The sequence below is a fragment of the Dendrobium catenatum genome, unplaced genomic scaffold (assembly GCF_001605985.2).
Source record: "Dendrobium catenatum unplaced genomic scaffold, ASM160598v2 fragScaff_scaffold_1470, whole genome shotgun sequence".
Taxonomy (NCBI): domain Eukaryota; kingdom Viridiplantae; phylum Streptophyta; class Magnoliopsida; order Asparagales; family Orchidaceae; genus Dendrobium; species Dendrobium catenatum.
In genome coordinates, this window is record NW_021319932.1 from 117,224 (window position 1) to 130,011 (window position 12,788).

Below are 12,788 nucleotides of genomic sequence, written 5' to 3' on the forward strand. Positions count from 1 at the left end.
TTGGTGTAATGATTATAATTTTATTAAGAAACTCCGCAGTTAAGTGTGCTCATCTAAGAGAAATTAAGGATGAGTGGCCTCCTATGAAGTTACACAAAATGGGCAAATCTATAAGGCCCTTAGGCCAAAGCAGATAATATCTTGATAGATAAGATTTTGGACTATTATATGATACAAATTGAAAAATTAGAGGGATAAATAAAAAATTGTGCTAGAATATACTAATAAAAATTATATCAAGATGAACTTGAAGCATTAAATTTGCCTTGAGAAGTGTTGCATATAAAAATTTTATATAGCACTAATCAAAAAGCAAATTTCATGATTTTCAAGCTCATCTTGATATGATTTATAGCATAATTTCAGAGGAAATAATGAGAACCTGCAAGTCTTCTTTGGGCCGACCTTTTGTGCTGAGCCTCTTCCAGAAAATTGAAAGATATTTAGCTAAAGAATGAGCAGCATCTATTGCCAAATCATGTAACAGATACATTTTTTTCTACATAATCTGTTCCTAAACCTTTTTTCCTCCAGAGAAGTAACAGAACCACTAGAAGAAATTATTTTCATGTCAATAAACTTTACATAATAACACTGTACAATGTGCTGTAACACTTATAGTTAAAAATCAAGCTTCCTACATTATTCATTCTGCGAGGTCATTTGTAGCATCATATTTTAAATTGAATAATAAGTTTTCGAGGAAAGAATCACATACAGGATCAAAGCTGCAAGGTTTTAACATTGCAAGGAAGTCAAAATATAATGAAGTAATTACCATGCAATGGGATATGGTGATGCATTGCGTCGGTACCTCTGACGTAATTGTTTCTTATCAACACACCATGCTTGAAGAAAGGTGCTTACCTGTACAGAAACAAGGAAGAATAAATCAGCGAAGTACATTATTTCCGGCACTTTCCTCCACAAAACCGTATTTAATAATCAACAAGAAAAAAAACTATTTATTACAAAAGATATCTCTTAGGCCTCATTTTATTGCTTGGAATTACAAAGCATGTTTTTGAATATAATAAAATTGTGAATAGAAGCTAGTTTAGTTGATAAAAACTTTAAAAATTACTGTTACTGTATTTAGATCAATTTCTGCTTACATGAAATATGTGCTTCGACACTCAATTTTCCTAAAAGACCAACAACAACAACAATAAAAATTATAATAATTGCTGAGTTCATTATTTAGATGGCTCTTGTTACAAATCAATAATGACTCATGCTTCACAAAATTCTCTCAAAATATCTAAAGATATAAAGATTTTTATCTCACTCAAATACTACAACAAGAAGATCATTATGCCTTTATCTCACTACGTGGGGTCGGCTACATGAATATTTTTTCTTCATTGTGTCTTATAGGTGTCAAATTCTCATTTAAATCTAATAAATAAAGGTCATTTTTAATACTTTCTAACCAAGTTAATTTTACAATCAAATAAATGAAAAAAATAAATTTAATTGTTTTATAAAAACATGTTTGCTATCCTCAAGCAATTAAATGAACCCTTGTGTAAAACATGCACTTAATTTAGCGTACATTGCTAATGAGTTTTGCTCCAAACCAAGCAGAATCCGCTCCATGTGAAGGGGGAAGGACTTTTATTCCATCAGATATTGATGGTTCAAGAAGTTTGCGCAGTTCATTTTCCAATCTCTCTGAAAAGGATACATATCAAACAGGCAAAAATAAGTTCAAAATATCATTCATTACACTGCTCGGGAAATATGCAAGCAATTTTCATCAGCATACCAGGTAATCCTGGCAAGCAAGCAGTTCCACCAGTTAAAACTACAGTTTTGTACCAGCCATCGTCAATTGCTATTTCTGAAGCAGCACAATGGTCAACACAAAGTGCTACGGCTCGATGCAACCCCATTGCACGCCTGTGGAAAAATGAACTGAAATGAGAAAATTTTGAATCCCCCAAGCCTAGGTTAAATCATAATAAATCTCTGAATACGAACCACCAATTAAAAGAAACAGATAAGCAGTGAACCTTAGCTAGATTTTAATAATACCAACACTTCAATCAAATTGAACTAATTATTAGCTTTAGCGAGTACGACAGATCACCATCAGAATATTCACAAGGATCCGTATAAGAAACCCGATTGAAGTTACCTAGTTTACTCAGTGTAATGAACTGGTTTAGACTGGTTGGTTCAATTGAACAGGCCAGTTTTAATTAAAAGCGCAACAGGGACAAAACAGAGGCGAACAAATTGCAACCCAGACGAGTCGGTTTGCGATTCTGAGCGAAGGGTTGCGTACGTGGGAGTAAATTAACTACTTGCGAGAGAAAGTCCATTCCATTCGTTCCTGGAAAAGAAAACGCAAGGGAGCTGTGTTATGTCATGAGAGGCGACTGAGGGGAAGAAGGAAATAAGTTTTTCAATTTATTTCTTTTGACATTTCTCTTATTCTGTGATTAATCCTAGGAATATTATGTTACATTAAAGGGAGATAGAAGAAGGAATTGAAAAAAGTGAATAAAATTTTAAGATCAAATCAGTAGATTTTTTTCATTTTTATCGACTGAAAAGAGTAAGTGAATTTAATTGTTCTTTTACATACAATTATTAATATTTTATTTCTCTAATTAGTGACATAACAAGTGATTAATAAATAAAAATGAGAAATCTGGTGGGAAGTGATTAATAAATAAAAATGAGAAATCTGGTGGGACGTGTCTTGATTCAAAGAGAAAGGGAAGAAGACTTATCGAGCTAATTAGAATTGTATAAGATTTTCAATAGATGTTGTAATCATATTAATAAATAATTTAATGTTATCATTAGCAATGGTTAAGACAAATTAAAAGCATTTTGCAGTTGAGAATTGGTTAACCCAATATAAGAAGATGACAACTGAAATGATCTAAAATAAAGGAGATTGGAGGTAAGAATTTATTAAAGCAATATTTATATGAGTAAAAATTTATAAGATGATAATAGTTAGATGTTTGTGTATGTCTAAGGTTTTATTGCGGAAAGTTATTTCCACGGATCGAGGATTTGAAAGAATCAAAATGGATAATTACAGTTTTGTTTAAAAAATTCTTATTGTATTTCCATTACAATTCTGAATGCAATATTTTATAAAATTGTTTTAACTTACTTTTTAAAACTATTATGAGACAAACAATGTAAATTCAATTTCATACATGGTAGTAAATTGGATAAATATAGATTGTTATGACTATATATATTGATTACCTTAAGAACATGAAAGAATATGAAGGTATATAGAATTGATGATATAGGAGGTATATGAAAATGATAATATATGATACTTATATACATATAAGAAGCATAAATGAATGAATGTGATAAATGAAAAAAGGAAAATGATATACATGCAAATTACAGGAGTCGCCCTCATATGGTATTGGATGGGGAAGCAACGTACCCGAGCACATTAAGTAAAAATGAAAAAGGAAATAGAAATGATTGTACCTTTATTGATACATTTAGACGGTGTTCTTATACAAATTGAATTGGAAAATGAATACATGCTAAATTTTATGAAATGCATTGTATATGAAATGTATAAAGGAATGAATTAATGAAATGAAAAATGAGATGCATATACTAAAAGTTATAAGACTGTTTATACAAGTTTTAATATTGTATATAAAATGAAAAAAATAATATACATTTTATTTTGACATGTTTAATTGTTATACATATAGAAAGATTACCGACGGAGTTTACATGATAAACTCAATCTATTAAACTAATATTTCCAGATAAGTCTTCAAAAAAATAGAAAAGGCTAAAAGAGAAGAGAAATACATCTACAGAAGACGGCGCACAAATACGAACATATAAAATATGATTGATATAATTATTTTACTTTGAAAAGTGGTATCAATAGTTATGGAAATTTTGTATTAGTGGCTGTGGCTCTTATACAAATTGAATTGGAAAATGAATACATGCTAAATTTTATGAAATGCATTGTATATGAAATGTATAAAGGAATGAATTAATGAAATGAAAAATGAGATGCATATACTAAAAGTTATAAGACTGTTTATACAAGTTTTAATATTGTATATAAAATGAAAAAAATAATATGCATTTTATTTTGACATGTTTAATTGTTATACATATAGAAAGATTACCGACGGAGTTTACATGATAAACTCAATCTATTAAACTAATATTTCCAGATAAGTCTTCAAAAAAATAGAAAAGGCTAAAAGAGAAGAGAAATACATCTACAGAAGACGGCGCACAAATACGAACATATAAAATATGATTGATATAATTGTTTTACTTTGAAAAGTGGTATCAATAGTTATGAAAATTTTGTATTAGTGGCTGTGGCTCTTTAGATTTTTGAAAAGTATGTTAATTTGCTTATGTAATTTACTAAAATGTTACAACTGTCCGACTGTCAATACCCACCTCATTAGTTCGAGTCTACGGGTCGGGTTGTGACAAAAGTTGCATCACAGCACATTAAGATATGATTCATATTGAGAGAGACATTAGGGTGATTATTGATGATTTAAGATTAAGATACAAATTTGTCAAATAAAATATCTTATTTTATAACAAGAACCAAAATGATTTTGAACAAGATGTGGAAGTGGAAAGGACAGCGCCTAATATTGTTGTTAATCCTGAAGCACTAACCTAAATGATGACAACAATAACATAACTAACTCAGGACTCAAGGAATCAACCATCAAGTAGTGGTGGTAGTGGTATGACTATGGATAAGTACTTAAAGATGTTTTAGAATATGAGACCACCCTTATTTAAGAGAGTAGAAGAACCAATTGAGGCAGAGAATTGGTTGTTGATGATTGAGAAGATTTTAGAAGGAATGTTCTGTCCATAAGAAAGAAAAGTTACATTAGCAACTTTTATATGGTGAGGCTGAAAGGTGGTGGAGAGGTCAGCATTGTTGACCTCTGAACAATAACCAAAGGGAAAAAGAGAAAAAAAGGGCAACGTAGAAATCCTACAGCACATACCCGACGGATCCCAGAATTCTGTCGAAATCCTCCGCAAAACACGCCTGAAATCCCGTCAAAATCCCTGTGCATTCGACGCCGTTAGCGTCTCCTCGCGGGATTCCCATATGAAGCTCCTCGTTCGTTGTTCTCCTAGGCCTTTAAAAGCAACCGAAACCCCTCCTCTTCGGCTGCTCACGATCTCTGCTTCTCACTCACCTCTTCCATTTGCAAACCTCCCGACCTCCTGCTCCTCCCATCCCTGTCCTATTCGCAACGCATCGGCAGAGAGAGAGAGAGAGAGAGAGAGAGAGAGAGAGAGAGAGATACTAAAGCCGGTAAAAAAAATTCCAAACCTATTGCTGCTATTATATGCCAGATAACACGTATCTCTACGTATCTGATTGACTACTAGCCTTAATCGAAAGTTCTCTCTCGTGATCGGGAGGGGTAATTAACTATAGGGGCTTGCGCCTATAGGAAACCAGAACTCAGATCATAAAGTCCTCACAAAATGAGGGCGAAATCTCTGGGTAGTGTCTTATCTACAAACCCATCTGCCTTCCAAAATTTACCTCAGAACTTATTCAATTAAAACTCCCTCGTCGAATAAAAAGAAAAGCGCGAGCGGAGGCCGGGGCCGAATTTTCGGAGCCCACGAGCATCAAGCCAAATTTGGAGGAATACCTAACATGCATATCAAGTGGGATGACTTTACTCAAGTGTTCAAATACTGGTTTTTGCCTCTTTCTACAAGGCATGTTTTAAAATTGCGCAATAAAAGGCGCACCTTGAGGCACGCCTCAGCACAACGTGGTCCCTTTAAGCCTCAAAGCCTATGCAATAAGTTAAGGTTTTGAGGCGTAAGCCTCAAGTTTAATGAGACGCGCCCCTCACATTTTTTAGGCGCCGCCTCTAATAAAATTAACCTATTTTTTTTTCAGTTCGGACCCCTAATTGCCGACGTGGAGTCCTGTCGCCTAGTGAGATGTCGACGTGGCATCAACATTTAAACCTTGGTAAAAGTCGAATGTCAAACGCTGCGTTACGGTTTTCAAGTTCCAGCAAACGTTCCAACTTTCAAGCATTCACTCCGGAGCAATTCCAAGCGTTCCCTTCGTTCCTTCTTAGATGTCGTCACCCACAAAGAAAAAGGTAATTTGCTACCATGATTTCTGTTTAGTTCAACGTATTTTATGGTTATGCTATGTATAGGTGTTTAAGGTTTTGATGTTCTTCATTTTTTTATGCTTACGCTATGCGTATGCGATGCTTCTCGAAACTTTTTAAATGTTTGATACTTTAATTCCATCGGGTTTTCTCTGTATTTAAGGTTTATGAATTTATGTTGAAATTTGAAACATAAGCTTTAACTAAATTTTAAGCACCGAGCACTCTATGTGTATGTTGTGCATACTCTACACGTATGTTGTGCGTACTATATGCTTATGTTATGCGTATACTGTGCGTGATAATTGCTTATATTGTGCGTACATACTGCATGCGTGCGTACTTTATGCGTGAGTATAATTTGCTACCATATTTTCTGAAATGTGCGTTCTTGTGCATATGTTGTGAGTACTCTATGCATACGTTGTGTGTGATCTTTGCTTATGTTATGCATATTTTATGCTTATGTTGTGCGTTTTTTGTGTGTATTTTATTTACTTATTCTATATATTTTTTTTTTAAATTTTCAGATACATGTTCGTCTAATTATCTATCGATGCTATGTTTCTACTTTTTGATCAATCTGTGATAACTTTGCTCAGCAAATTTCTCCTGAAGTCGTGGACAGATTGAAACGTTTAAAGATCATACAGTTTTTGCAATTTCTTGGGTTTTAGCAAAATGTCCCTCTTATTTATGAGCTGATATCAAGGTGGAACATTTCAAAGCAATAATTTGTTCTAAAAGGTGACTCCATTCCTTTCACTGTTGATGAATGACCTTTCTTACTGGTCTGCCAAATAAAGAAGGATAAATATCCTGGCTTTCCTTAGCACATACTTCAGTTACATCATCGGAAATTAAGGCAGACATGCTGGAGTTGAACAAGCAAACCCCCCCCCGAGACTATGTTATGAACTTTTATCATGTATTTATATTCAAATTTACTTTTTCAACTTAATAACTTCAAAATCCCTTGGTTGCTTCAAAGAATAGCAAATAATCAAAATAATTTTTTGTCAATAAACGGAGCTAGTTCAATTAGAGAATTTTTAGTTGGAGAGTTAAATAAGGCCTCCTCCAAGATTTTAAATAAGAAGCCAACAGGTTACATCAACGATTTTGTACCTCTGCTAATTATGAGTGCTAAATGCTAACTGCTAAATTCATTCAAAATTTTATTAGCTCAATGTAAGTGCTAAAATTTTCTTTCATCTTATGCAGATTTGATTTTTGGAGCATACTTCTTTTCATGCTTCTATGTATACTGACAAAAGGCCCCATTTTCTACGATGGGCCGATGATATTGTATATACTACAGAGGTGGTCACTAACTTATTTATTAATATAAGGAAAAATCAGATTTATAATGTCCTCCAGATAGTTTCCCAGGCTGAAATGGATATGGTTAATGCCAAGAAATATTCATCAGACAGCACTCCATCCCCTGATTCCCCTCATGAAATATCCACCCATCAAAACAACCACCCCAATCTCCCCATCATACTCCACCTCCTCAGCAAGACCCCTACCAATCTCCTCAGCAAGACCCCCACCAATCTCCTCAGCAACCACACTTTAGTTTTTCTGTTAAAGCACTTGAATCTCTCCAAGAAAGAATAATCAAATCCTGCCAAGAAACATGCATAAAACTTTTTCTTGAATTTAAAGATAGGCTAAGCACAAAGTTTGAAGACCTAACTAAAAGAGTTGAAGTTATTGAGGTCAAGCTCAATAATTACATTGATCATAACAAAATATTTCCTCACAAAAATTTGTTAGCTACTCTTCATCTTCCAATAAGAAACATAAATCAGATATCGCTCCCCACAGACTCAATAAATCAATCCCCAAAATGAGTCAATCCCATCCAGAAATGAGCCAATCCCACAAAATGAGCCAATCCCAGCAGAAATACAACTTATTCCATATATAAATCCAAATGAATCAATACCAGTGACAGTATATGACATTCATATAAATCCTGTAATTCCTATTTATGCAACTGAAATAGAAAATTACAAAGGTATTCTGAGTTTGAGTTATGATAAGAGAAATTTTATTCATGAATGTTTGAAGAAGTATAATGAAAGGTAACAAATGCAACTTATTTTATGTTTGAATATTTATATGCGTATGGTATGCGTGAGTTATGCGTATTTTATGCATGAGTTATACATATGATACGCGTATGGTATGCGTGAGTTATGCATATGATGCTTGAATTATGCGTATTGTATGCATATTTAATATTTTTTTTGCAGGGACGATAGTGTCTGATAGGCTTCTTATTTCTAGAGCTGACATTGACGAATTATTAAGCGACAATTATTTAGACAATGAACATGTAGATATTTTTGCCCTTTTGTTAAATGACAAGTGTAACCTTATGGCTGATAAGTACCATAAATTTCTATATATCTCGTCAGTCTATTGGGTTAGTAACTTAGTATTCAATTAATCAGTTTAAATATAGTTAATGCAAATTTTAATATTTGTTTTCCATTTTTTACATTTACTACTTGCACTTGCAGAATAATAAAGGAATGGATAAATTGTCCAGAGTGCAAATCGACCATATAACCGAACATTCTGTTACTTCAAACAACATTTTATTATAGTCAATCATTGAATCCGCGCACATTACCCTTCTGTGATAAAATATATGTTTATCTAAAATGCAATTACTGTGATAAAGTTGTGAAAGCTGGTGTGACTAGGATGAAGGAACACCTTTTAGGTTCTCACAAGAATGTTGCTCCATGCTCCAAAGTTTCTAATACTGTAAGGGATGAGATAAAATCATACATGAATAAGTCTACCACATCAAAACATCTTGCACAGAAGCAATTTGAGGATAAAGTTGATGTTGGATTTTACTACAGGAGCGAGCGCAGCGTTAGGGATTCATCTTCTTCTATGAAGCTCATTTCATCTAGGAGTGCTAGAGGGCCTATGGATCATTATATGGTTGACACATCAGAGGATAGGCCTCCTGCTACACAGAAGACCAGAAAATGCAAGGGAGGCACGAAGAAGAGTGTGTAAGGATATAAGCAGATTCTTCTACGAAAATGCAATTCCATTTAATGTTGCAACATCACTTGCTTATTACAACATGATTCGTTCAGTTGGAGCATTTGGGAGAGGGTTCAAACCTCGAACCATGTATGATTTAAGAACATGGATTTTGAAGGAGTTGGAAAGCACTGATAAAAGCATCAAAGAAATTAAGAAGACTTGGGCCCAAACAGGAGTAACAAATATGTCAGATGGGTGGTCTAATATCAAACATAGAAGTCTGATCAACATCCTCATTAATATCATTATGGTATTGTGTTTTTAAGGTCAATTGAAGCATCTGGCCAGGTCAAAGATGCTGAATTCATATTTGGATTATTAGATAGTATTATTGATGAGGTTGAAGAATATTTGGTTGTACAAATTGTGACAGATAATGCAAGTTCTTATAAGGCTGCAGGTAATAAACTTATGGAGAAGAGGAAACATCTATATTGGACTCCATGTGGTGCACATTGCATAGATCTGATTCTTGAGAAGCTTGGGGAGCTACCTCAACATAAAAATGCACTTACTAAAGCCAAAAAAATAACCAAGTTTATTTACAACCATTCTTGGGTTTTAGCTCTTATGAGAAAATTTTCGAAGAAAGAAATTCTAAGGCCAACAGCAACAAGATTTGCCACCGCTATCTTGACCTTAGAGAGCATGCTGAATGCTAGACAACCTTTAGAGGCTATATTCACATCTACACAGTAGTTGAGTTATGCTTGGGCGAAGAAGGCTGAGAGAAAAGAGATTAGAAAGATTGTTTTAAATGACATATTTTGGCAAAGTGCCTTATATGCCATTACAACCACTAGACCTTTAGTTCATGTTTTAAGGATGGTGGATGCTAAGAAGAAGCCTGCAATGGGTTTTATCTACAATGTCATGAATGAAGCCAAAGAGATGATTGCCTCCAACTTAGAAGGCAATGAGGGAAGCTTTAGGGAAATTTGGAATATTATTGATGATAGGTGGGAGCTACACCTCCACCAATACTTGCATGCAGCTGGCTACTATCTAAACCCTTAGTATCAATATGCAGAGAACAAGTCTACAAACCCTGAAATAAAGTTGGGATTATATCATTGCATGGATCGTCTAATAAGTGATACAACTGAAAGATCAAATGCTGACATGCAATTGGTACCTTTTAGAAACAAAGAAGGCTTTTTTGGATTACAACAAACAAAAGATACAATAGCCAAACGATCTCCAGTTGAGTGGTGGATTCAATTTGGTGATGGGACTCCAGAATTGCAGCGTTTTACTGTGAAAGTTTTGGGCTTGACATGCTCTTCATCTGGCTGTGAAAAAAATTGGAGTACCTATAACCAAGTACATACAAAGAGGAGAAATCGCTTGTCGACATTGAGGATGAACTCACTGGTGTACAATAGGAGACTCAAAGATAGAAATTTGAATAAAAAATAATTAATGGATGATGAAGATCCTTTGCTTTGCGATAATGAATGGTTTGTAGATGATGACATTGAAGTGATGCCGTCTGAATTACAAGATGAAAATTTAAATATTGATATCTTTGATGATCTTAAAGCATCCACATCCACCAAAACTCAAGAACAAATAAAAAAAGGTATATAAATAATATAGTTTTCTTTTCTTAGGCTTTTGTTCATGTATTACACTATTATTCATTATGATATTATTCAAAAATATTTAGGGAAGAGGAAGATAATTGATAATGAGGAAGGAGCTGATTGGGAGACATTGGACTCTATAAGAGATGAGGTAGAGGAGAGAGCAGCTCATCATAATGATGATTCAAATGAAGACCCCCTTAGTGATGACTGATGAGTGATGACAATGCTGATGACTAGTGAGTTCTTATGTGATATGTTAATGTCATTGCTATTTATCTTGTGCATTTTTATGTTTTATATATTATTTACTCAGTATATACTAAATTTATCATTTTATGTTTACGCAATTTTTTAATTTTGAGGCTTATGCCTTGCCTCATAAATGAAAAACGCCTCAATACCTGATTACACAATTTTAAACATTGCTACGAGGAGGAAGATGTAGGATAATTTTTTTAGATTTGTGCAAGGAAATAGATCAGTTATGTAGTATGAAGCTAAATTTACCACATTGTCCAGATATGCTCATCAGTTAATACATACTGCAGAGGAAAAGTGTAACCAATTCTTATCTGGATTGAAGGATGCAATCCGGCAGCCTCTTATACTTTTGGGGATTGAAGACTATTTAGTGTTGGTGGAGAGAGTTAGAAGGATAGAAATGGACATGAAAAATATTCAAAGAAGACATGAATTTCATAAGAGAAAAGTGGTGATGTTATGTGAATTTCTAAGGATTTTCACAACAAATCCATTCCACAAGCTAGTAAGTTTAATTGGATAAAGGCAAAGCCTAGTAGCAGTGGCAGTCAGATGAGCATACATAAACAATTGTAGCAAGTTTGGAAGATAACACAAAGGAGAATGTCTATCTGGTACAAATATTTGCTTTTGGTATCATCAATCATGTCATATAGCGAAGAACTGTCCTACTTTGGGGCAAAGACTAGTAGGAGAATCAAGGATGAAAATTGGACCTCAGGGGAATGTTGGAAAACCAAGAATGATAGAATCAGCTACGTCTACTCAAGGACCAAGTCAAGGTCAATAAAATACTCAGCCTAGAGTATATGCACTAACTCAGCAGGATGCCAAGGACTAACCTGAAGTGATTACATGCATATTTTTATTTAATTTATGAGAATTTTGTTAGTTTCATGCATGAATAATCAAGTAATATGAATAAGCAATTAATATGAAAATTGTTTAAGGAATGTTATATGTTTATGTTAATTCCTATAAAATTTTATAGGTATAATAACGATTCAAGAAAAGGTTGTACAAATTATTTTTGATACACGAGCATCACACTCCATTTCAGAGGAATTTGTTAAATTTGTTGGGTTGAATGCTTATGAAACAGACACAACTTTAGAAGTTTTGATGCCAAATGGATCTATAATGAAAGTTAATGGTATATGTCAAGTGAATTTCAAAATAAATGAAAGAGAGTTTAAAGCAATCTTGCATGTCTTACCATTGAAAGAGTCTGATGTAATATTGAGAATGGATTTGTTATCAATACTTTTGTGATTATAGACTGCAATAGAAAAATTGTTAAATTTAATTTTCCTAAAAAAAGATAGTGTAAATTTATGAAGATAGATAAATTTCTTCAATAATAATCACTTATATGAAAGCATGCAAATTTATATCCAAACGGTGTCAGTGTTTTCTTGCTCAAGTAAAATATACAAATAAGAAAGTTAAATAATTGAAAAATATAATAATAGTCAAAGAATATTCATAGGTGCTTCTGAATGATTTGCTAGGATTACCATCAGAAAGAGAGATAGATTTTACTATTAATTTGTTACCAGTGTCAGCACCAGTGGCAAGGGCACCCTATAGAATGACAGTTAAAGAATTACAGGAGTTAAAAAGCCAACTACAAGAATTGTTAGATAAAGGATTTATCAAGCCAAGTTTCTCGCCATGGGGAGCTCCAGTATCATTTGTAAAA

The 12,788-nt window shown here is 33.6% G+C and overlaps 1 protein-coding gene across 2 annotated transcripts in view; it reads right to left on the reverse strand.

The window, feature by feature from the left end:
- Positions 1-442: 442 nt before the first annotated feature.
- The window catches only part of LOC110110038 (actin-related protein 8), an 82,754-nt gene continuing 70,408 nt past the window's right edge, over positions 443-12,788 (reverse strand). For both annotated transcript variants that reach the window (XM_020841327.2, XM_028700225.1), the window contains 3 exons: positions 1,769-1,902; positions 1,556-1,674; positions 443-867 (listed from right to left, as the gene is read on the reverse strand). In XM_020841327.2, the coding sequence (XP_020696986.1) occupies positions 775-867; positions 1,556-1,674; positions 1,769-1,902 (346 nt within the window). In that variant the 3' untranslated portion in view covers positions 443-774. The remainder of the gene's footprint in view (positions 868-1,555; positions 1,675-1,768; positions 1,903-12,788) is intronic.